The 25822-nt window shown below is 40.5% G+C and overlaps 1 protein-coding gene across 4 annotated transcripts in view; it reads right to left on the bottom strand.

The window, feature by feature from the left end:
* Window positions 1-3691: 3691 nt before the first annotated feature.
* Window positions 3692-25822, bottom strand: part of IL1RAPL2 (interleukin 1 receptor accessory protein like 2) — a 344044-nt gene continuing 321913 nt past the window's right edge. For all 4 annotated transcript variants that reach the window (XM_036402067.2, XM_036402068.2, XM_036402069.2 and 1 more), the window contains 4 exons: window positions 22404-22549; window positions 17094-17237; window positions 13403-13573; window positions 3692-4979 (listed from right to left, as the gene is read on the bottom strand). In XM_036402067.2, the coding sequence (XP_036257960.1) occupies window positions 4282-4979; window positions 13403-13573; window positions 17094-17237; window positions 22404-22549 (1159 nt within the window). In that variant the 3' untranslated portion in view covers window positions 3692-4281. The remainder of the gene's footprint in view (window positions 4980-13402; window positions 13574-17093; window positions 17238-22403; window positions 22550-25822) is intronic.

Genomic DNA, 25822 nt, shown 5'->3' with positions numbered 1-25822 from the left:
CTAAATCAAAGGAATTACTGAGAGCAGAGGCCCTTAAAAGTAGGGATTTTTTTTTTCCCTGTAAAAGTATCTGTTATTTATTCCCAAGTTCTTATCTTGTTTATAACAAAGAATGAACAAAATTCCTTTCCCAAGGCTGGATGGTCCTGGAGCATATCCACACCAAACAGGGACAAAAATAAGCTTCATTTTAGACAGAATAAATAAGCAAATGCTTCTTAGTCTCTTGCCTTCTATCTCTCTCTTTTTTTTGTATTCCTCTGTACACAGCAAGCATAAGATGTTATGGCCTTATCCAAAATCTGCTGGACTTCATGGAATTCTTTCTGTTGGCTTGAATGGGTTTTGGAGCAGACCTGGTGGCAGAGTATGGCAATATCTTTATAGAGGCTTCTCATCTACTGTCTAGAAAAAGGAATATTATTAAAATACCATCCCAACATACAGCCCCCAGGAACTGTCAATATTCACTGTGTTACCTAATTTACAATTACCCTGTTTTCTTGCTGAACATTCTTTAGGAGCAGCAGATCTGTAGCACTGGATAGGCTTCCAACTTCTGGCTCATTTTATAGACAATCTTTAAACCACAATTGCCTCTGAAGTACATCACACACAAAGGTAAAAACAGTACCTCCCAAACATTATCATAAACCATCTTTAAGAGGAATGTGCCTCAAACCAGAAGTCCCCACGGTTGCAATAAGGATGTTTGCTGCTGGTGGCTTTTGTCACTGGGCAAGGCACAGCCTGACAAGCTGGGGTGGTGACACAAGCTGCACAGGCAGGGGGGTGTCCTGGCCTCTCCCCTGACAATCCAGCTGATAAAGCCACTGTGGCTTTGGTCAGGCAGGGGAACACAAAATGCCCATATGCCCTTCTATTTCAGCTGATGAATTTCACAGGATTGAGCTGGGACATTTTTGCCACCAAGGCCTGACCCAGCTGTCACTCTGCCACACTGGAGAGCTGCTATGGAAATGATTCCCACAGTGGGACAAACTCATGGCTCCTGTGCCACCCAAGTCCCACAGATGGACACATTTCACTGTTTGACAGTGATTTTCTAGACCCTTAAGTGCTCCCTATGGAAACACTTGGCATGTCACAGAGGGGCTTGAGCGTGTCCAGGGAAGGACACAGAGCTGTGGAAAGGTCTGGAGCATAAATCTGAGGAGGAGCAACTGAGGGAGCTGGGGGGCTTAGCCTGGAGAAAAGGAGGCTTGGAAGGGACCTCCTCTCTCTCTCCAACTCCATGAAAGGAAGGTTTAGCCAGGTGTGGCTCAGTCTCTTCCCCTAAGTAACAAACAACAGGACACAAAGAAATGGCCTCAAATTGTGCTATGGGAGGCTTAGATTGGATTAGGAAAAAATTATTCACTGAAAGGGCTGTCAAGCACTGCCCAGGTAAGTGGTGGAGTCACCGTCCCCAGAGGCCTACAAAAACCAGGTGGCTGTGGCACCTGGGGACTTGTGTCAGTGCTGGGCTTGGCAGAGCTGAGTTAACAGCTGGAGTTGAAAATTTTAGAGATCTTCCCCAACCTAAACAATTCTATGATTCTGTACTGGGTCACACAAACTGAGTCAACAAGAGGCCCCCAAGCTCAGTCCCCACCCCACACTAAAAGCACAGGGGTACAGGCAGGTCTGATTCATGTATATATTGTTGTAGTACTCAACATACACTCAGAAATCTTAAAGCAGATTGTGACTTGGGATCTATAACTAAAGATATTGATACACAGACACTCAGTGTGCTTTTGCAAAAGGACTGAAAACCTGTTCTTTTCATGTTTCCTCAATACAAAGATGACTGCATTTTGCTTTAGTATAACTACTGCTCTGAGACATATTATCATTGAGTAAATGAATTTGCTACCAATATTAAATCCTTGTAAATAAAAGAAGCAGACCAACCTGCATATGTTTTTTTCTTTTCTTTCTTTTTTTTGAGTTTGCATGCTTAATACAGAACTAGCAGGTTTAAAATCTCACTGAACATTCTATGTGAATTAATCAGATTCTAGAGTAAGGTGGGAAGGAAAATAATGAAAAGTACAGCTTTTCATTTAAACATATGCAGCTCTTTTCATGCAGGGTTTTCATTTAGGATTTTTTTTCCATTTTTTAAAATTACACTTTGCATTAAAGAACATAGCCAGTGTAAACACAGTCTGTAACACTTATAAAACAGTGCAAATTTTGTAAATTTTTGGGAGGAAGTTGAAATACATATATTTGTAATGGAGGTAAAATCGCTTTCTTTCTCAGTAGAAAAATACATCTATTAAACACCTATGTTTGGAATTTAACTTCACAAAAGAGCAAGTTATAGTTCTATACTGTGTAATAAATTAATATCTCTTCTAGATTTCCACTTTCAGTGTTAGTGTCAAATGCATAATAATATTAGAAAAAAATGAGAGAAACATGTATTATTTTGAACCTAATGAAAAATCTTACAGACAATGACTGGTGAAGGACGGCACAGAATAAAGAACTGGGGAAAGAAGGAATGGAAAAATACTGACCTCTATGAATTATTGCACATTTGAGATCATTTTCATGGCCTTTGGGCCAATTCTGGATACTTTTAAGTCTTAGGTCAGTGTTTGTTTCCATTTGACTGTAGGGTACAATTTAGGAACCACTGCAAAATGTCAAGGATTTACTGAATTTGTTTGCTGATGAAACCACAGGCAGCTGAGTGCAGAGTGCTAACTTTTATTCATGCAATCAAAGAGAAAAAATGCTAAAGACATACTGAAGCACAGGCAAGGTTGCCTGCCTTAAAAATATTTTTGGGAACTTGCTCCAGCAAATGTTATTGAGACAAAACTCTCATGTCTGCTGTGCTTTCATTAGAGCCATGCCAAAACCTGCAAAACTGGCTTTTGCCTTCATTATTTAGAGCTTTTTCCTTTAATACAGTTGTCTCCATAGCCTAACTCTGCAGCCCTTACCCAGCTGAGTGTGGAAATCTCCATGAAACACCCTGGTACTGGCAGAGCAGCAATCCCTCATGCTAAGCACTGTGGAACAATTCTCATCCACCAGCAGCAGGAATGCTGAATGACAGGATCTTATTTGACTGATGGGATCACTCACACAAGTGTGAAATGCAAGACCTTGCCAGTTGCTGAAAAATATCACTTTTTACCAGTTACACAGAGAGTAGAAATATTCCTGCTTCTGCCATATTTAAAGGTAAATAAATTGGCAGGTAGATAAAGAAGAGAGAAAACTGTTTCAGGTGATTATCACTGCAACAGAAGTCAGACTTACTAGTAAACCTGAATAATTCAGCACTTAATCTCTGAATATTGCTGTAGTTTTCTATTGCTGATGTTCTCACAAAAAAAGGTTAATTTCAAATTGTAACTACTGGTTTTGGAAAAAAAAATCCTACATAAAATTACTTTACTACAAATCTTAGATCTTAAGAAATTTCAGATTAATGAATTGGCCAATAGACAGCTAAGTTTATACTTGAACTGTTTGGAAAAAGTCATTAAAAATCTGCAAAAAAATTGTGAAAGAATCTATAATTGAGAGAAAAATTGTTTAAAATCCTCTTAAACATCTTCCAGTATTCTAGTAAGTTGTTTAATAAAACCACATTGCTAACCATTGACTAGGAATAGAACATACCTCAATAATAAAATGAAGAGATGCTGATGGGAGCAGGTGATTTATTTTGTAACTGTTACTATGCACTTTATTGATAAAGCTTTGTCTGCATTGTTTCAGCTGGGCATTTTCTAAGAAGTATTTGCAAGACAATGGTACCAGGAAGGTTTCCTTCTCCTTCCTTTTCAAGATAATTCACCCTTTGTGGTCTGTGCAGGAGATAGTAATTTTTGTAGCATGATTAGAATTTCAAACTGTACTGTAGTCTATATGAAAAACCCAACAACTTCTGTGTATTTCAAATACTGTTACTTAAATATGCATGGATGTTGGAGATTGTACACAGTGACCTTTTATCCGTCCCAGATTGTAAACCTACTGTGAAGTGACGGGATGCGTTTTTCTCTCCCCCCTCCTTTTTAAAGAAGCAATAAAACTGTACATTAAAAGACAGGAAGGACATTACTGAGTTACAAAAGAATGCCCCCTTCGTCAATAATTTGTAAATGTAAACAAAAAAGTTCAAGTAGAAAAGCAAACAAGTGTGCTGCTGCTTTGAATATGTTTTCTCACCCCATGCGGGTAGGGCAAAGTTCTTTACAGGCGTCTCTTCATGGTGGCCATGAAGCATCTCCAAAGAGCCCTGACGTTCTACCAGATATCACTGGTGAAGCTGAGCTCCTTGGCCGACAAAGGTAGCAAGGGGCTGTTCCTGTGGAACTCCTGGGGGTCCTTGACGGCGTTGTTGAGAGGTAGCTGTCCGTTGAGGAGCGCCAGGGGGATGTTACAGTACGTGTGGTGGTTGCTGACGGAGGCCAGGGGCAGCGTGGCCGCCGACACGTCGCACTCGTAGCCGCGGCAGAAGTGCCGGCTGTGCACGGAGTCTGCCTGCTGGAAACCGCCCAGGCCCGCCCGCGACTCCACCAGCGTGGCAGAGGTGCCCGTGACGGCGAGAGAGGGCACAGTCTGCAGGTCTCCAAAGAGGCCCTGCTCTGCAGAATCCAGGACCTGATGCCGAGACACCACCTCCTTTTTCTTCCCTGGCATTTCAAAGACTAGGCGCTTCCAAAACTTAGAGTTCAGTTTGCTGCTTTTTGGTCCTTTCCACTTGACCACTGAGAGAAGTTTGATGGTGTGCTTTAATGATTCCACTTCGTGATAATTCACCTTCCCTTTTAATTCAGTACACTCAATCAAAATAACTTTGATTTCTCCACTGACTAGCATGTTATGAAGTCTGTTTTCCATCTCAAAAATACTCCATCCTCTCCTGAGAACATAGTCTGGAGTTAACACGATAATGAGTCTTCTGCTTTGCTCAACACATCTTGTGAGATCTTCAATGTAGGCTACAAATTATAGAAAGAGAGAAAGAGTAAAGAATAAACAAGTCTATTGTATTAAAATATCAGGCTTGCAATCAAGAATAACAAAATCCTGCACTTTACTGATCCACACCATTTAAAATAATGGGCATTTCAATATACTCCAACAAAAATAGATTGTGTATTACAAAATATTTCTATTTATGGAGTACACATAGGAAATTCCTTAATAACACCCTCCATCCTTTGCTATTTTCCCCTGTTCATTGCAGCAGGATGACATTTACATAACACCCTTCCTGTGTAGGTGCATTAGTGAATACAAACACACAGTTCACTTAGTGAAAAAAATATAGGTCGAAATCAATGCAATGTTTGTGTAAATTCTAACATTAACATTGGTTATGATTAACACTGTGCTGAGGGAAGCAGGCTCTGGGGAGTGGTTCCCGTGTTCCAAATGCAAAGACATGAGGGTGCTGCAGGGTGTATGAACCATAACTTGCAAAAGCTCAAAAAGAAATGAATCCTCATCACATGCAGAACTTGTGCTATTGCATAGAAGCATCATGGTAGCTTTTTCTTCTTTAGGTATTGACCACAAAAGCATAAGAACATTCTTTGTGGCTCAGTGGTCTGTGTTAAGATCACAAACCTGTGCTTCTATGTACCCCAAGGTATTAACAGAGACTTCACAAGTGACAGGAACAAATGGAAAATTTAAACATATTGGAAGTATTTATTTGTTGAGACATCAGTGACAAAGAAAATAGTAGAATTCTTTTATTCATGCATGCCAAGTAGTTGCAAATGATCAGTGTAAGCAGAAATGCCAGTCCCATCAGCAGCTCCATGATGCCAGTTTACTGAACTTCAAAATGTTTGTAAAGTTGGACTTTGATCCCTGAGTTTCACTTATCCCAGGGATGGTAGGGAAGAGAAGCCAAATACACTGGTCTGACATGGAACAGGATGGGAAAGAGATCTACTTACAGACCTGATCAAAAACCCATTCAAATGAACAGACTTCATTCAACAAACTTCAATGGGTTTTAGGTCAAGACCAGAAAAATTAAATCCCTTGAAGAAAACCACTAAAGGCAGAAAATGTTCATTGGTTGCACAGCATTACAACTGCAAGCTTTGAGACAGGATATCTTTGTGTTTTTAAACTACAGGAACCTCTTGACCATGCTACTGGGAATGTGCTGCCTGACCACAGAGGAGAAGCACGTGTCAGAAATGAAGACTTGGACACAAGAGCTGCACAGAACAGATCTTTACTCAGCACAGGGCAGGACCTCTCTTACACATCTGCCCTCTAGCAAGAACAATAATTACAAATAACATCATTAATCAACATCTGTTACTGCAAGACTCATTTTATAGTCCCAGGCACCATACCACAGCATGCTTATTCACACTACTTCCAGTAAAGTAAATTGCTACAAAATAGGCCAACAGGAGCATTCTAAAATAGCTTATTTTCATGAGACTGAAGGCATAGTTAGCATCAAATCTGCCTTTACCAATGTTTTATTTCACCACTTAGCAGCAAGAAGAATTTCTTTCACAAATGGAAAAAAGAGGCAATTGCAAACATCCCACAGACACACAAAAATTTAAGACATACACATACATTACAAATGTCTATGCAACAATCCTGACTTTTAGTTAATGGTTTATGACTTTTTAATCATGCAGCATTTACAGTTGTTTTTGTTTTTTTGTTTCTTGAAATACTTTATGAGAAAACCCCCACCATTGTTCTGTGTAAAATAGTTACTCATTAATGAAAAAAAATTCAACATTAAAATCCATGGGAGAGGCAGTGGAGCGGGCAGAGAATCAGCAACAATGAGAAAATGATAAGCAGAACTGGTGAAACAAAACTTAAGGAAAGGTAGAAATGTTCAATACAATGGAAAGATATTATCCCAATGTATCAACAGCTCAGACTCTTCATTTTCTTCCTTTCTTTCTGCTCCCAAAAAGAAAGAATTTAGGTGGGAAGCTTCATCATTAGAGGTTGAATCTGCAAGATACAGTAAAACAACAAACTATCATGCATCTTTCCTGAGACATATTCATCCCTCCTCCAAACACTCAGAACACTGCTATGCACAAGACAATTCCCTGCAGGACACAATACTGGGCAGTACCATATGTCCAGGGTAGAGCTGAGCATGGCCATGCATATCCAAATGCATCCAATTGAGAAAAAATACAAACCAACAAAACAAATTAAAAAAATCACTCCACTTTCATCTCTTCAAATATCCAGCACCAATCATTGCAGTAGTGACACCCACCGTAGCAATCAAAGAGTTGTCAGCCTTTGCCTTGGGCAAACAGGGTGGAAAGAAGATGGGAGAAATTCCCTATTTTCTTGGGTGGACATTCCTCTCCTCTGTGCTTCTCATGTCTCTTTTGGATGCCCACCTGCCTTACTGGGTATTGCTACAGGTCAGAGCTCTGTCCTCAGCTGAGGAATGAACGCCTTCACAAATGGTCTTGAGGTGATCCCTCAAATTCCACGTTTGGAGCTGGTCACTGGTGGACATGGCCAATGAACAGGGGACTTGTTGGTGCACTGAGGGTAAAGTACACTGAGCTACAAGAAACTGGAACCCCAAACTTCCAGCCATCTGGTCCAGGAGTACTTAGTACTCCCACTAACTCCAGCTTGGGACTACTACTGAAGGCAGGTGACAATTTTCCTGGAGCCTGTGTACCATTGGATGCACTCTACAAGATGTCAAATTTGCACCACTTGAACATTTCTGTGAAGAAAAGCATGGGGAGACAGATTCCTGTCCCTGGAATTTCCAGTTTTATTTCTCCCAGTGGTACCAATCTGACTGCATAAACCTCTGAGTTGCTACATCATCTGCTCTCCTTTTACTTTAGAATTAGAGACTTCCCAAAATCCTGCAGGTTCAGTTGTCTGTCTCAAATGTTCACTCCATTAGAAGGTACTGAATCCAAGCAATCTATATTGCAATGTGGGATGGAGAAAGTGTTGCTTTCACCTTTCCAGCAAGCTAAGAAATTATTGTCAGGCAATGGCTCCATTTCATTTGCAAGAAAAAAACTGAATAGGGACTTCAGGAATAATGTCACCAACCAGTATCAACTGTAAAGCTCCAGACCAACATATTTCCATCAGATAAATGTAATTTTGCTGTAACTTCGTTTTTGCTGCAGGAGGTGCCAACTTCAATGATATTTCATTGTAAGGGGAGTAAAAAACATTGTCTTGGTGAAGTCTGTATGTAACTATTCACTTTTAAGTCCCAGGGATTGTATTTTATCATAAATTAGAATGTAAAACTATGATGTCAGTGTTAGATCAAACCCACTTGGTTTTTACTGAAAAAACACATTTTAAATTTGGCCATTTTTCCCCCTCCTTGAAACATTATTTGCATTATGGTACAAAACTCTTCCCAAAATGTTAGCTATTCCCAAAGGTAAAAAAAAAAATAAAAAAAAAATTTATATTGTAAGTTGTTTTGTCAGTAACTTACTTGCATCATGTTCAATGCAATGCCCAAGGAGGAATGGACAGTAAGAAGTGTTATACTCAAACCCAAACATTGTTTTAGTCTTGCCAGAAAACGGCAAGCAAATCTGTCTTGACAGCAAGTATGTGCTCACCAAACACTGTCTACATGTACCGATGCTAAACTGGAGTTTGAAGCACTGAAGAAGAGAATTTCAAGAAATGCATCCCATTTGCAATTAAATAATGTGTAACTGCCTATGGAATCCTTAATGAGCTACATTAACCACAGGCTGGAAGGAAACCTAATATGCAAGCAGACTAGGAGCAAGGAAATTAATGAACACTATGGGCACAGAGTTGCTTACACAAAGAAATGACTGACTAACCAGATTCAGATGATTTGCAGGAGTTGAGGGAGAAGGAGAAAAACACTAGAAATCACATAAAATCCTATGGATATTTTTGGAAAACATGGTTTGCAGCACTACGAGAACCAAAGAGTTTCCACCATCAAACCCATGCTGGTTGGTTCCTGGCACTCTGAAAATAACCAGCCTTTCTGTGTTTGGCAGTGTGACCATCACTTGAGAAAGTTATTTACAGAAGAGTAATTCAATCATGATTTCCTAGCTGAATAGTTCCCAAACCCTGAGTCTGATTACTTTATTATAACATCAGTGATTTTGTGTCTTGCTTTTCCTATTTATTAAATATATTTTGCTTCTCTTAGCTTGGACCAGAACAGCTGAAACACAAAGCAGAGAAATGGTCCCTTCCCAGACAGAGTCCAATCCCAGGATGAGCTGAGGGACAGCTGATGAGTTTAACATAAAGAAACAAATAATGCAGATTAGTGCACTATAGGACAGGCAGCCCTTCTGCCTTTTGTCCATATTTATTCTTCTTTCAGCTGACATGTGTGTACATCCCCACTACCCTCACCCATGCCTGACATTAAAAGTAAGATTCATACAGAGCAGACAACCAGGGACTCCTGAAAGGAGTTTGTGGGGCTGGATACCAAAGAAATGGTGTCCTATACTTAACTAAGGCTCCATGGGAGCCCCAGACACATGGTCCAACCAGGCTTTCTTCATGCAGGAGCCCAGGAAGCTGGAATTCCCCAGGCATAAACCACACAGGTGGGCAGACAAAACTACAAAGTGCCAGAACTCCAATAGTGACTGTCGTGTGCTTTTTATCACATGATGTTGACACTCTCCCCTTGTGCTGAGAACTTCTCATTTTCAGGTAAATAAATATTTTATTCCATCACCATTCTTTTCACTGCCTAATCTTCATACCCTGGGCTGAGCTGGAGTGAATTGTTGGTGTTTTTTCAATCCTGTCAAGACCAAATGCACATATGCTTAGTGAACACCTAGATGATGCTCTAATAGATATGTATTGCTGGTATTAAAATCTAACTTGACAATTTTTACCTCTTCACTTTCAGCTTTTAAAATAATTTGCAGAAACCATGGAGAAAAGTACCTTCCTCTGATGTACTCCTGATTTTAGAAGAGTGAAGTGCAAACAGATATTTTTCACTGAAGACATCATCCTTGGCAAGACAAAAAATGGCTCAGGTGACAACATAACTCATCCTGTTGACCCTCTGCCAACTACTCAATCTCCTCAGGTCTTCTAACCCTGAATTGAAAAATCTTACAGAGCTTAAATGTTTGTTGTGGGAAGAGGTTTGTAAAAAGAGCCCTGAAAATGAACAGGGTGAAAATAATGAGAACTACTCAGGAATTCAGTAAGAAGTGCAAGTGCATCTCAGGGATCCCAGTCTCCTTATGCAGGGTAACTTGTCCAATTTCACCTAAGTTACCTGGCAGGGAGGTGTGTGTGCTGTCAGCTTTGACAGAATGAAAAACACTCATTCTGCTAGACCAAAGAGTATTCTTTAAGAAAGAATAGCTGCTACAGTACTTCCCATAACATGCACCTCAGTTCCAGGGTTACAAACTCGGTCTCCATTGCCATGTCTCCCTGCTGGGTCACCAGTCTTGCCTCCTGTGGCTGTGTGGGATTCTGTTCCATCTTGCCAGCTCAGGGATCCATCCATGCTGCTCTCAGGCAGCACCAAGAGTCATCACAAAGGTCCCTGCTGGCCATGTGTGACAGGCATTGCTGAGGCCATTGGCATCCTTCATGGTGCTTCTCCCTCCCACTGCGACAAAATGCTCTATTGGGATAAAATTTGTATCCCAGCAGGGCTCAGAACCAACACCTACTGCAAAACATGACTCAGCCCCATCTGACCTGAACCCTGGGATCTGCTTCCCCATGGTGAAGAGGTGGCCTCAGTTCCCACAGCCAGCACCTCTGTCCTCCTGGGGACAGCAACAGTCCGTGGACATCCCTGAAGCAGACGCGGAGCTGAAAGCAGGGCTTGGACGTGTCCCAGCCACAGCACATCTGGCTGTAATCGCTCCCTCTGCTGCACAGGGACAAACAGAGCCCATCACAGCTTTCCCCCAGAGGTTAGCAATGAGCCAGCTGGACAAAAACACAATCAAACTTGTCCCTGAATTTTCACCAAGTCAGCTTTTTAGGCTGTTTGCAGAACTGCGCAAGAAAATTAATGAAATAGTATTTGACAAATCTATTTTTTGCCTGCTCTCAAATGCAGGGAGCAGCTGTAGGAGCTGCTGCATGCCAAGAAGGAAGCGAATGGTGCACACCCTCCCGTGGCAGCTCCTCACAACTGCAGGGATTGCAGGAAGCACCAGCCGTACACAGCTCCTGGCTGCACTGGGGGGGACACATGCCAAGGTACACAGGATACAGAGGGACACACATCAGAGCAGAGAGTGGGAAATGATTACATTGATGAAAGTAATTTACCCTGAAAGATGAGGAAGTGAACATGTGAGAAGAGATATTTCCTAAAATAAAATGATAGCTATGATCAACCTCCCATTCTTCTACAGAAATCTACCCTGGAGAGTCATATATTTTGTCACATCTGCCACTCTTTGAGACAGTCACTCTAAACCATGCAATGTTTTCCTCTGAAGTTTCCAGCAGGCCCATTCCACATCACACTGCCCTCACTAAGCACTGCAAGTCCTTGTGAGAGTGGTGAGGATTAGGCAGGGCACATTCCACTACTCCAGGAGAACTCACAAATGCAGGAGGCCGAGTCTTCCCTCCTTCCCCATCCCCTCACCCTCCCTCTAGCCCCTCTTGAAATAAAGTGCTTTCCCCCATATCTTTTTCAAAGCTAAAGCATGCAAATCACACTCATTTCAGCTCCACATTTTATTCTGCCTTGTCATTATGTCTGATTAGGCGTTCTTGAAGCTCCATGTGTTAGAATCAGGCCTTTTCATAACACTGAAGAAGTGAGTTTGAGAGGAAAGAAGAAGGATTAAATCTGTGAATGTTCATAAATGAGAACTGACATTTTCAGGTACCCTACATTTTCAGGAGAGGTTTAATGAATACCCAAAGTGATGGCAAGTGTTTGCTGAGTGCCTTGCTGACAAAAATAGACAAAAATAAAATACCATGCTGGCTGGAACAACAATTGGAAAAAAGAATTTCATTTCAGATTAATGTGTGCTTCAGCATAGTTATTATTGAAGAGTTAACTTTATACTTCTAATTCACTTACAGAATTGGTATGTGTAACTCTGCTATATTGTTGGATATGAAACAACTAGTTACAACAATTCTGTGGTTTTTACCACAGAAAGATGTATTTCCTCTGATTAATATTGAAAAATTTTATAAAATTTGCTTGTACTCTGAGAAATAAGAAACCCATAAGCCAAGACCCCTTTCCGTAATTTCTCACTATGAGAGAAAAACTTACACCTTGCAGGGGCAAAAAGAAAAAGTGAATCAGCTCTAAACTAAGAGCTGAAAATGCATGTGATAAATTCAAGCCCCTGTACAGGTTTTTCATGATCTCTGGTGAAGCTCTGACTCCTCTTTCCCAGTGCTAAAGGGTTCAGAGTTCTGTTTCCAATACTCTCAAAGGTCAGAGAAGAAACAGGCTCTGACTCCTGGGTCAGGCACTTGGCACAGTGAGGCAGCAGTTCCAAGTTTTTGGCAGGCAGGTTGTAATGCAGCTATGCTCGAGCTATTCCATGTTTGGAGACATCTGCTCCACTACAGCCATTGCTTTGTTCTCTTGTTCACATTTCCTACACAGTAGCACATACAGAGAGAAGTTCATGTTCTCTTCTATTGCTTTTATGAAAGTGATTTGGAGATGGAATTTATAAAAAAAAAAAAAAGGCTGATTTTTCACAAGGGTAGCTCTTCAAATAAATGTGATATTAAAGCAAACATATTGTGCATTCAAAATTCATCAACACAATGGATATGATTTGTGGTCTTTTGGATTTGCTCAAAAATGAGTCTGGTAGAAGAAATGCCATTAACTACAACTAGGAAAGCATTGACCTTTGGTGAGGCATCCAAAGGTGCTGCTGAATCTTATGAGACTCCCAAGTTAAGGAAAACCCCAAAAGACAATAGAGAAGATGACTTTTACTAGTAAAGCTGCTGCAGAGAAAACAACTACTCACTGAAAAAACAAATAATTCCATTTTAATCATGTAACAGAGATGATAAAACCCTTTTAGAAAGTTTCCTGCTTAGTTACCTGTGTTTGATGTAGACATTTTGGACTTGGTAATGCTTGCAGTGCTGCAGCCTTCCCTGTAGGAAGGCTGGCAAATTGATTGCCAATCAATGATTTGCCAATCAATGGCAAATTGATTTCAGTGAAAATTCCCTCTGATTTCAGTGGTGCAGGAACAAGCTCTAACAGAGAATTCAGATTTGCAGTGCTGAGGAAACTTTTCCAGTCTTTGCAACCACTTCCCAAGGTTTTCCACATCTGGTACTTATCACACAGTGCAGGCCTTTGTGACACATCAGACAGAAATTAAACTGAAAGGTCAGAAATACTTACTTCCACTAGGGATCAGGTCCCTATCTGGAATGAAGAGTTTATATCCATAGCGCTTTTCTAGAACATCTGGCAGAATTTCAAGTGCAAACTGCTCCTCTTCATTATTATCACGATCCAACGCATCAGGATCCACTTTGGTGTATGAAAGATAAGCATCATATTCTTTGTTGTCTGTAAGAAAACAAATCATGTTCAGCCTGCTGTTTGCAAGGACACTCTGAGAAACACAGGAGAGTACTGGGAAATTGTATTATTCCTTGAAAACACCAAGCATTTCCCAAAAAATGGGGACCTTTCAGAGGAACATATAATCTGGCTTCCAGGCAGAAATCTCATGCATCCTTTCAGTTTTCTTCTGCATGCTGAGCAGTAACTCTGCTCCATGTGGTCAGACATGTGCCACAGCTGAAAACATCATGGGCAAAATTGTCATACAAATACTAAAGTGGAAACTTTTATTTTAAGCCTTTACATATTTGTAATGCAATTCTTTCAACTTCTATTCCTCAAGAGTTCTAGGAGTGTATTAAAGTTTTCAGCTTGGAAAAGTTTTGAGCCCAGAAAGTTTTGAGCAAGGAAAATTTCCTTCCATAAGTAATTGTAAGAAAAGACATGATTAATTCAAACAAATACTGACTATTCAGAAAACAATGTCAAATACAAACAGTTCAAAGCATTTTTTTTTTCAGAAAATCCCATAGTTTTAAAAATCAATATTATAATTTTGGATCACAATCCACTTGATCCAGAAGATGTTAAATACTTGGGGATCACATTATAAGAGAGACAAATGACTGTCATAAAGGGCAACATTCCTTCTCCTTCTCCTGCCCAGCACTGGGGCTTGTCTCCAGCTCTGCTTCTGAAACATGGAGCTAAGAGCCTCATGAGTGTGCCAGGAACAGAAGTGGTGCCACCACAGAGCTGGGGACCCATGCTGGGATCAGACTGTCTTAGTGACATTTCTCTTTGTGTTCCTCTGCAGTAATGGAAAACAGTTTATTGAAAAAGTCAACCTTCAGCAATTCAGCCTCTAGGGAAGAGCCCAGCTGCCATTATTTACAGAAAATGAAAAATCAAATAGTTAATGTTGTGAGAAGAAAACTGCATGAATGGAGGGTTTCTGAGTACCAATTATCTGTTAAGAATAGTGCACATGAAAGATAATTAAAACAGTTAAAATTCCTCAATATATTCTGATAAAAAGAACAAATACCTAATAATACTAAAATATGTCTCTTGATGACCTTGAACTGATGGTTACTTATAATTCCTGACACACAGCCAGACCCATGAGGGTCAGAGCTGTAGTCAAAGCATGTGAATAATTACATATTTGTAAAAGGCAATTTGCCTAGTGCCACCGTGGCTGTAGGGGACGATGGAAGATGTCCACCTGGCTTGCTGACATTCCTCTGAAGTCAACAGGCCAGCCAGCTTTGGTGGCCTATCCAAAACCTGCCTCCCTGTCCATGAGGAAGCCTGCCAAAACCTTTTAAGAGATGACAGTGATCCTGGAGGCAGCATCCCTGCACAGTCTGGGAGCTGCAGAGCACCAGGGTCCCTGAGCCCCTGCCCAGGCAGCCCAGCCCACAGTGGCAGCCAGTAGGATGCTGACAGGAGCAGCTCCCTCGGGCTGCTGGCAGCTCATGCAGTGGTGCTACAGCTCCACAGCCCCTGCTGGCTGCCCACGAGCTCTGTGTACCAGGGCAGAGAAGGAGGAGCTGCCCACTCTCACCCACTGCTGGCTCTGGGAGCAGCACTATTTGGAGCCATTTCCTAAATGGATCCTTTAATCCTCAGTGTCATCTTCTCTAAAAGCAATGCTACACACAACACAGGAAGTGAGTGTTTCCAACATTGCTTACATGGAGTATTTTTAGAAATAGGAATAAAGCAGATCTGTTGAGTTCAAATCTTTTATAAAGAAATACACATACAAGTGGAAAATGACCCTGTGATTGCATCCATACAGCTGAGTGCTCATGGGAGCTCTGTATGCTCCCCCTATATGAGAAGAAACAAACATCCCCATCCATGCTTTGACTTCTGTAACATTCTGCCTCCATCTTTCATCCTGCAGGATCAGAACAGGACACAAAGCTGTGAAAAGTCTACAATTATGCACTGGAAAAAGAAAAGGTTGTTTTCAAAATTTATAGGCAAAACCCCCTATGTACTCATGGGGCTTCCTCTATAAACAATGAGAAAATAATATTGTTTCATAAATTAAAAAGTGATTGAACCAAGTATTTTTTATATGAGTAAAAATGCAGCAGTTTCATGCTGAAAACACAGGATAAACAAACTGAAGCAGGCTGGAGGAAGTTACCACTTTTGGTTGGTGTGAAGCAGGGATATTATGTTGGTGTAATCCCAAGGTGTTTCAGGTAAAGTATTTCTCAAACCACATAATCTCACCCTTCCCTTTGTCCTAGGTACCAGTATAAATATTGTGCAGTATTGCAGAGTATGGAAAAAGCATAAATTTTTTTTTTCCCAGTCATGAAGGATTGAGGAAGAGCAATTTTCCTGATCTCTATTCCTGCTATTTATCACAGAATCACCAAGTATTCTGAGCTGGAAGGGACCCACAAGGATGACCCTTTCTCTTTCTAAAGTTCCCAAGATGTCATTCCATCCATTCTCCAAGACTCCTGTGGATTTCATCACAGTGGAACCTTTTCCCACCATATCTGCCCATTGTGAAACAGAAACATTTATCACTGTGATAACAGAAATGCCAATTGCAGGAAGCAACATGTCTGTGCAACTGCACATTGTTTTGGCACTATGGAAAATGTGTTCCCTGCTCTCTTTTCAAACACATTAGAGTTTCTGGATGTACCATTCCAGAGCCTGTGTGACTGCTCAGTGTTGCAGTGGGCTATGGCAAGCACCTGTACTTGAATACTGCACTTTGTCTCCTTAGCAGATACTACTTAGATGCATATTAATAGCATATTAATTATAAAATAAGTGTTAAGAACATAGTAATAAGATTTAAAGACTGGGATTTAGTTTACAGGGCTTACTCCAACTTCATCGGAGAAGAATGTTCTATATTCAAAAGAATTAAAGCTTCAATTTAAAAATACAAGCTTAGCTTTAGGCATCAAGCAGAATATATGCTAGTGAGAGGGGAGGTGGGGGAAGAAAAATAGAAAACAGTCTATTTTATTCCTAAAGATACACCCCAGGCAAGCTGCACATTCCCACCAAATTGTTTACAGTCTCCCAATGAGTTGAGGTAACCTAATAACAATCACCTCTCACTGGTCAGAGGAGGTCACTGGAAGCCTGGTGGCAATTCAATGAAAATGCTTCATGAAGAACACCTGGTGAAAGGCTGCTCAGATTTACAGTGTGGACCTCAGGAGAGGGGACCCTGGGCACATGTGGCACTGGACACATGAATGTGAAGAGTTCACAAATGACGTGTGAGCCTCTGCAGCAGACTCATGAACAATTCTCCTGGCTCCCTTTTGCTCGTGGCAGAGCCCAGTGACATTTCTGTGGAAAGACTCATTGATCTCAGGGGGCTTTGGGAGCAAGTCTTAGGGCTTTACACTGTTGGGTGCTTAGTAGTTTAAACCAGCAGCAGGTGTCTTAGGATTCATTTCAATCTCACCACTTTGGGTCTCTGAAATATCTCCATTGCATATATTGAGTTTCCTGTGCAACTGCTTACCATCAGCTGCTTCATCTCCTCCAAAGTTCTGTCTGTAGAACAGCATTAACTCTATGTTGTAGCACTTATAGATGGTCACGAGCAAAATAAGCAGAAGAAGGATGGCTCCCAGTCCTCCAGCAAGTTCTATTTTGTAGATCAAATCTAAAATTAGCAAGGAAAGGCAAAAAGGTTATGATCTTTCCAAGCTATATTTTCTCTAATCCACCATACAATTCCACATAAAATTGTGCGGCTTCCAATTACAACCACCACAACATTAAAAATTCCTAATAATTTTGTCCATTGCCTATTACTTAATTTTACTCATTTACTCCATCTACTGCTCATCTGAAATAACCATCTGAAATCCAGAATGCATTTGAGGCTACACACATAAATCTCCTACACAGGAACTATGCAGTGATTTTACACGGAGCAGTAACCAACTTTTAATGAGCTGGTGGAGTTTGAAACATCTGCACTGGGAGAGTGCATCAAATGCTGTATGCAGCATGTGAGGACAGATTGGGCAGGATCTGGTCCCTTCCCCTCCAAATTAGACAGCTTTGGTTTTCTATTTGTGAAGCCTGAGGACAAGCTGATGTGAGCTGCCAAGCCAGGGCTTCAGCTGGACCACTGGAAAATGAGTTGGGCTTGCAGGAAGCCCAACACAAGAAGCCAGGAGCACACATCAGGCTGCAAAGAGCCACTTTGTTTGGCATGACTGCTAACAGGGTTCTCACATATTTGAAGAGCTCACATTATAATTTAATGGGACCTAGTGTTAGCTAAAATTTTCTACTCAGATGCTTTTGTTAGGAAACATCACAAGAAGTCAAAGACTTCACAAATGCACCCAGACACAATGATCCATCTTTTACAGCTGGGGAAACAGGCTTAGAAAAGAGGAGCAGCACATTCAAGGTCATTCAGCAAACCAATGACAAAATGGGATAAAACCCTTGGATACCAGTCCAGAGCTCCATCTGATGCAAGGCACTAACTTGAACAGCATTGCTCTTTATTCTGAAATGTCCTCTGAAAGTAATATTGCTCCTAACACCACCTGGCATATTACTTAGCCATAAAAGACAGAGGATGACAATTTGACTCTCACAGCCTGTATTGGTTCAGATAAGACGTCATGAAGATATTTGCTGCTGTGACAAACACAGTGAGAAGCTGCCAAACTCACACAGCTGGGACAAAGTTCTTGTGATATTTATTGTTCTAAAACTTAGGTCAGAAAAAATTACTCGTATGTCATTTGTGTCACTTTCAAGATAAAAAGCAAATTAGCTGCATATCTTTGGGGGTTATTTTTGCCTCACCATGCCTTCTATTTCAATAATTAACATCAGATGTCAAGCTATTCCCAGTTTACAGTATCTCTGATGTCTGTCTGGCAAGAAATCATGGACTAATAGATGGAAAAACTCTATTATAATAGCTACTTAATCTCTCTGAGAACTCAGGGAATTCATGGGACTTTTACTACAGTGCATGAAAAAGCCTGCATCCTCTGGGGGATAAATCTAAGTAAATGGAGAACAGAGTTGGTTAAAATCCCTTTTGAAGGGATTTTATTTTTTTAATTGTACTGAATCTTTTTTGCTAGGAAATGGAGATGATGGCACAACTGCCAGCTTGGAAGGAAAGAAAATGCTGAGCCTTGCAGCCCTCTTGCAGCTCTCTTGCAGGAGCACAGAGTCTTGCCCACTTTGGTGGGGGGAATAGCAGGGTATTAAGCAAACCACAAAATCCAGCTCTAAAGGCAAAATTGATCAGTTTTTGCAGGTCCAGTATTTGTCCTTCTGCCCTATGAACTCTCCTAGAGTACAGACATAAGGACTCCAGAAGAGTCCTTATGGAAAAAGGGGCTTTCCTTATGGGAAAAGCTGAGTCTTTTGAGGTCTCCTTATTTCCTTTCCAAAGTGGAGGCAATGAGAAAAACCCAGGATGTTCAATTTTCTTGCCTACTCTACTTAGCCGTGGCATCTGATTAATTCCTTCCTCCTCAAGTGGTCCTTGCTGAGATAAATAAGGAAGCAGCATATCCAACACTAAAGAAAAGAAAGTTGAATCTGGTCTCTGTGCTATAATAGTGAATGAAAAATAGAAAATAATAATATTGATAGTTTCTAATGTAAAATAATGTAGAAGGACCTTGCCACAATATATTACACATATTTCAGAGGATTGTGGTCTTTAAAATAGCAAAAGTCTCATAAATATCCAATAAGTGAGAGACAACCACATTTTAAAGTTCCTCATAATTTAGCAATGCATCAGTTTCAAACCCATGCCCCCTAAAACTAGTTCCTTGCATGTCTTAATTAAAGGCAGCCTCCTTTAAAAAATCATGAGGAAAAGTCATCATAATATTTACTTTTATCTCAATTCACTACTTCTTGCCACTAAAAGCATGGTCTGACTTTATTCTGCGGTTTCTGACAAGTTATTTATCTTTCAGAACAGTTATATTATAGACTATGTGGACTTCAGACACTAAATTCTGGACTGTTTTCAAACCCTTTTGAAGGGAATCCTGAACTATTCCCACAACTAAGGGACAACTGGGTGTATATGGTATTTCCATGTTATTTGAGCACCAAATATGCTAGGACAGCATGGAGAAAAAATAAATAAAAGCAAACCAAACCCAGGATAGTCCAGAACTTATTTCTGAACTGCTTGAAAGCAAGTAACAATGTGGTCTTGAATTAAGTCAGTAAAGAAGAATGTGACAGCAGACAGTTTTGTTCAGGTCTTAGGAGCATGTCTGACTCTGCCTTTGCATTGGTGGCTTTGGGTTTGAAACTTGATTTGGTTCTTTTTCAGGTGAAAACCCCAAACAATAAAAATAATCCTAAATGATGGCACATGCTCTGGTGCTACACTGGAGCTGTGCAAAAAGCCACTCCTGTATTCTCCTGAAGGTTAGAGGGGACTGTACCACTAATACATCAAAATAATTTAATATATTTTCCCTGAAACATGTGAACAGCTAATTTTTCTTTTTCTTTTTCTTTTTTTCAAAGCAAATTACGTGCTAAAAATACCCATCTGATGTCAAAACAAGAACCCTAGAAAATCTTATACAACATCTACAACTTAGGTTTTGGGTTTTTTCCTGTTTTTCATCCAAGCCAGAAAATAACCCTGAAGACAAAACAGAGCTACAAGTGCCTCTTGTCAAACATGGATAATGCAGCTCTTAACAGGTAAGACTTTGGAGGGAGGAGGATTTCTCTGACTGAGAGATCTGTGCTGCAGCACATTGCAATAGAAATCCCTTCTTTGACATGCACAAAGGATGCTGGTCAACAGCTTTCTGCAAGTCCTCCCCTAAATCTTGTCCCAGCTCAGTAAATACAGTAGTATTTCCTGACTCATGAATATCTACAGTAAAATCTAAGCTGGAGAAAGTTAGGATAAGAAGCAATTAAATCAAGTTGCAGAAAGGAAAAGTTTGGTCAAGTATTTGTGAGAACTTAATAAATAACAAAGAGGACAATAGGACAGGCAGTCAAAGGACACAGTAAAATACAGTGGTTATTTTAAATGACACTTTAATAGCCTGAAAATCAACTACTGAGAGTGCCTGAGGGGAATATAAGTTTTCTACAGCCACAGTGCAGAGAGAAATGAAATAGTAGCTGCAAAGTGATCCTTTCCACCTTCAAATTCTGTATTCAGCAGTGCTTCTTCCATAATTCCAGCAGAGCTCTGAAATATCTGCATTTTTTTGTTATAAATAAACCGAGCTTGTTATTCTACTATATGCACACAGCAGAACATTCACCAGTGCCAACAGAGATATACTTACTATCAGTTGTATATTTATGAGGTTCAGTGGAAGGAAAGGTAGAATGCTTTTTGCACTAGACACTAATCCTTCATCATGATGACCAGATTCCTTAATTAAAGCTGTGACAACCTATCAGTTTAGATCACAGAATTGTAGAATTGTTTTGGTTGGAAAACACCTCCCAGATGATTGAGTCCAACCATTAGACCAGCACTGCTGAGCCCACCACTAAACCATGCCCACGAGGGCCACATCTGCATGGCTCTCAAATCCCTTCAGGGATGGTGACTCCAGCATCCCCAGTTCCTTCGCCACCTGGCAGCTTTCCAGCCCCTCTGCCCCAGCCTGGAGCCTGTTGTGACCCAAGAGCAGGACCAAGCACTTGGCCTTGCGGAACCTCACACAACTCAGCCCATGGACCCAGCCAGTCCAGATCCCTCTGCAGAGCCCTCCTGTGTGGAAGTTTGTAGTAGATAGCAGAATGATCTGCTAGATCAACATTCCTTTATTCCAACTTTGCCACAGTGAAAGCACACAAAGCACTGCAGCAGCCCTTTCAGGTTTGCCTCATGAAAACAATTTTTCTTCTCCTGTTTTGGCAAAATAATTTACATCCAGGAGTGATGGCAGAGGTCTGGATAATGTATCAACTCTTTAGTCAACCTCCTGTGCTGATGTTCTGTGGTTTCACATAACAGCTTTGCCCCAAGAGTGGAACCTTCCTTTGCTTTCCCAACAATTACTATTCTTACAGCTTTTATGTTTCCTAATACACTGTATCTCAGAGAGATCAGCATCCAATCTAAATGTCAGCCCACTTATGAATAGGAGAGCTGCTTGAACAAACAACAGAAGAACTGCCATGGGATACTGTTACACTCCCTTGATAGTGACTTTTTCAAACACAGAGCACAGCAGTACTTTTAAATTTGGCACATTCAGATCCCAACGGTTTCCTTTCTGTTGTAGGTAATTTGTCAGTAGTGCTGCTCTACATTCAGAGCAGTATCAAGCGAGACAACCATGATGGGGTAACTCTCCATGTATTTGTAGCTCCCATTGCATGTTTTGATTCCTGTTGCTGTTAGAAATCAAAATGCATGAAGACAGCTTAAAGCTTTCAATTTAAAACACAAAGCCAGGAAGTGGAGAAAGATAAGAACATCTGACCTCACTGCCAGTTCTAAGAAATGTAAGTTTTAACTGGCCTAGTTAGTCAGTTCTGGGTCAAATTCATAGGTTGTTTAGTCCAAAATACTTCCCCTGATTAATGGTGCCTTATGGATGACTGTATTCCAGGCAAGTGCATCACCTGCAAGGCCAATTTTCTAGACACCGAAGAACAACCCATAATTTTTTTCCCACAAATGGTAAACTGAAGGTGCACACAAGCACACTTCAGCTCCAAGCAGGCACACAGGAGTCCAGCCTGGCTCAGAGAGGTCAGCAGGACCTCTGACTGATGAGTTGCTGCTGAGGCAGGTGAGGTCACAGATAACTAAGAAAGAGAGAATTACCTTTTTTGCGCAGAAGAACGCTGGCGTGTCTCCGTCCATTTCTGTTCTCCACGTGACACGTGTAGTTAGCCAGGTCTGCCTCCTCTACAGCATCAAAGATCAATGTCAACTCAACTTCTTTTTCTCCAAGATGTTCTCTGAGGAGTCTGGAAGGAAGGATACAGCCTTTGCTTTAACTGAATTAATATGGATGGCAGATTCCCCAAAGCACTATCATTTCTCAGCACAAGACAATGTTCCCTGCCCTCCTTCACTCCTGGGGAAAGGACACTCATGTTGCCTGAAAGAGCCTTCACAGAGGCATTTTCCATGACCACCAGAAGGCTTTTTCTCCAGCCATGTCTAGTGAGGAGCTGAACCAAGTGCAGGAAGAGTGGCCATGAGCACAGTGGTTATGTGTGGCTTGTTTCTTGGTTCCATCAGAATTAAATTCTAAAAACAATGCTTCTTTTAAAAGAAGTGACAAATATCCATTTTCCAGAAGTGGGATGTGCTACTAAGCAATCAGTGAACAAATTACAGGGCAATTTAAAGGCTGGGTATTGTGATACATTTTAATTCAGTGTGGAAAACCAACAGAAGGAGCTGTGCTACTCTTTGGAATTTTCTTCTATTTTCTGGGGTAGATCCTGACTTTTAAGGGGAACAGTGTCAAGAACAAGAGCTCCCTCCTCCTTTGAGAGGAAAGAGGAGATGTGCAAAATCCCCACAAATGCAATAAAAGTTCTAGCAGACTTTCAGGCCAGAGGTACAGCCTTTTCATGTCATTGTTCTCATGTGAACATTAAAAAGAATGCAAAGTAAATGCACGCTTTCTGCTGCTGACATTAAGTCTAAAAATACAATACCCTATTCTCTCAAAAGACTTATCACTTGCTCAAGAAAAAGTTGCTGCTCCTTTGAACAGAGCAATGTAACGTCAAGTAAAATCCACCAGATAAATTTGATCCTGGTTTGTGTAATGCTGCACAAGAAAGTAAACAGAAAATTTGGGGTGCCCTCAGAGTCACCTGTGAAATCACCACTGCACGTGGTACTTCAATGAGTCTGTTCTCTGAAAAGACTGCACAGCACTGTAAGGTAAAGGCAGAAATAAAACTCAGGGTCACCAAAAAAGAAATATTTTCTCCCGAGATTGAAAGGAGGAAAATGGATGGGAAGTAATGAACCAGAGTGTTGCCTGCTCTCAATGGAAATTCTGCTGGAGACAACCACATTTGTCAGTAATAGCAAACCCCAAACTTCTCTTTTATAAACCAAAGACATTGTGTGTGCACACGTTTCCTTATGTACATGATTTCACATGACATCCATGGAACTCCAAACACACTGAAAACAAATCTAAAGAGAAGTATGAGGGCATTGCACTAGACAATCAAAAATGCAGGCCTGACTGCTACAAACACATCCCTGCAGTAACTCAGAAGAGGCACCAGAACATCCACAACAATTCAGCCTCTTTCACTGTGGCAGCATAACTTGCAAAAAAGCAAGTGGAAAAACATTAGAGTGTGTGTGTGTGTGTGTGTGTGTGCGTGTGTGTATTGGATTTGGAAACTTGGATGGCATCTTTTTTTTTTTTTTTCCCAAATTCATTCTCATTGATTATGCTTCTTTTTTCTTTTCTTTTTTTTTTCCTTTTTTTAAAAATTCTGGTCCAGAGTCCAAGTGTTGAAATAATGGAAGAAAGGTTGAATTTGCACAATTTCTGGCCAGAAAAAATCCTCCTCAGAAAGCCTGGTCTGTTTGCATACTCAGCCTAAATCACTGGAAGTGAGGTAAATCAATTCTCATTTACCTATTATTCTGCTATATCTATATAAAGACTCAGGAAAGCCACTCTGCTGGTAAACAGTATGCCCAACAACTTTTGGTCTACCAATCATGCTGCAAGGACCAATATAATCATTAACAGAGAAGATATCTGGGAAACTAATCTGGAGCCTTCTGCAAATGTTCAGGTTTTCTTGTTTACTGTACTCAGGATATTTTACACAGAAGAAAAATGGAGACACATTACAGTTAAGATAAAAGAAACTGTTATTTTTATCTATATCTAAACTACATATATGTAAGATAAAATAATTGACCCTTAACCTAAATTTAAATAATACATAATCAGCTAAAGAGGAGTTTTCATAAAAAAAAAAAAAAGAATATCTAATATATTTGGACTGACAACTTTTTTTTTTACATATCTTCTAATAGCAATTTTTAGCAAGGGAAATCTATAGAGTGGGATCTATCATGAAAATGCTGACAAACATTTAAGCATTATGCTAGCAGCAAAGTGTAGAAAGCTCTTAGTTAAACCTTTCAGTCCTGCTTTTTCATTTTTCTTCCTTTTTTCTTTTAACATCACTCTAAACTTTCGTTATTGCCACAGAAATGCACAGTTGGTCACCTGCATTTTTTAAATACACACGCAGCCCTTAATTAATTGCATTGATGAATTAATTGTTGTTGTTGGTTCAGAGAACATGGAGCACAATACAATATCAACCAGTAAGACCTTAAAGGTGCAACAGCATTCGGAGCACACCCAGAAGATGAAGCTCTGTCCCTATCTGAGGTGGGGGAAGCTTCACCAGCATCACTGTCAACACAGCCAGCTCTCACAAGTTCAAAAAACAATAACTCACTCTATCTGGGTTGCTGAACAAACTGTAAGAGTAATTACAACATTTAATGCATAGCTAAATCAATGGTGCTTGACAACTCACAAAAAACAGGATGGAAAGAGAGAAATAAAAGGTGGGTGATGTAAAAACAATACTCAGTGCCTTCTTTTTCTTCAGGCTGAAGCATTTTATTTGATCTGAGACAAAACATTTTGTCTAGTGAATAATTTTTAGGTAAGAATATGAATTTTAAAAAGGAAGTGTCATTACAGAATAGAGATGCTTTCTTTGAAAATAATGCAATGGCTTGGATTTTTCAAATCCTTGGTCATATTTTCCCAGTGCTTGTATGCACTAAGTTGAATCTGAATTTAAAACACTTTTATTTGAGACCATATTTCCCCAATATTTTCAGTCTTTGTATGAGCACAGATAACAAGGCCATAAGAAAGCTTCACTTGTGTCTCTCTGCAAGACAGAGGCATTAATTGCAAACCTTTAATAAGCTACATGAGAGTTGTGATTAGAAAAAAAAAAACTTTAATCATTCTTTATAAAGCTGAGGATCTCACCTGGGAGCAGGGTTATGAATCTACTCCCCTCCTTCTGTTCCTTAACAACAGGCTGCAGATGAAAGGAAAGTTCTGTGTGTACACAAGCACCTCTCCAAAGCAAAGTCGTTCAGCTGGCAGCACGACAGTGACCTCCCCTCTCCCTTTCCTGCCTTGTGTTTCTTGTTCTGTGCCCTGAATTTGTCTACTTGAGGAGTGTAAGCTTTTCAGGAGAGAGCTGTTGCTT

Source organism: Molothrus ater, chromosome 14, assembly GCF_012460135.2.
Source record: "Molothrus ater isolate BHLD 08-10-18 breed brown headed cowbird chromosome 14, BPBGC_Mater_1.1, whole genome shotgun sequence".
Taxonomy (NCBI): Eukaryota; Metazoa; Chordata; class Aves; order Passeriformes; family Icteridae; genus Molothrus; species Molothrus ater.
Note: the sequence above shows the minus strand (reverse complement) of the source record. Positions and strands in the feature narration are given on the sequence as shown.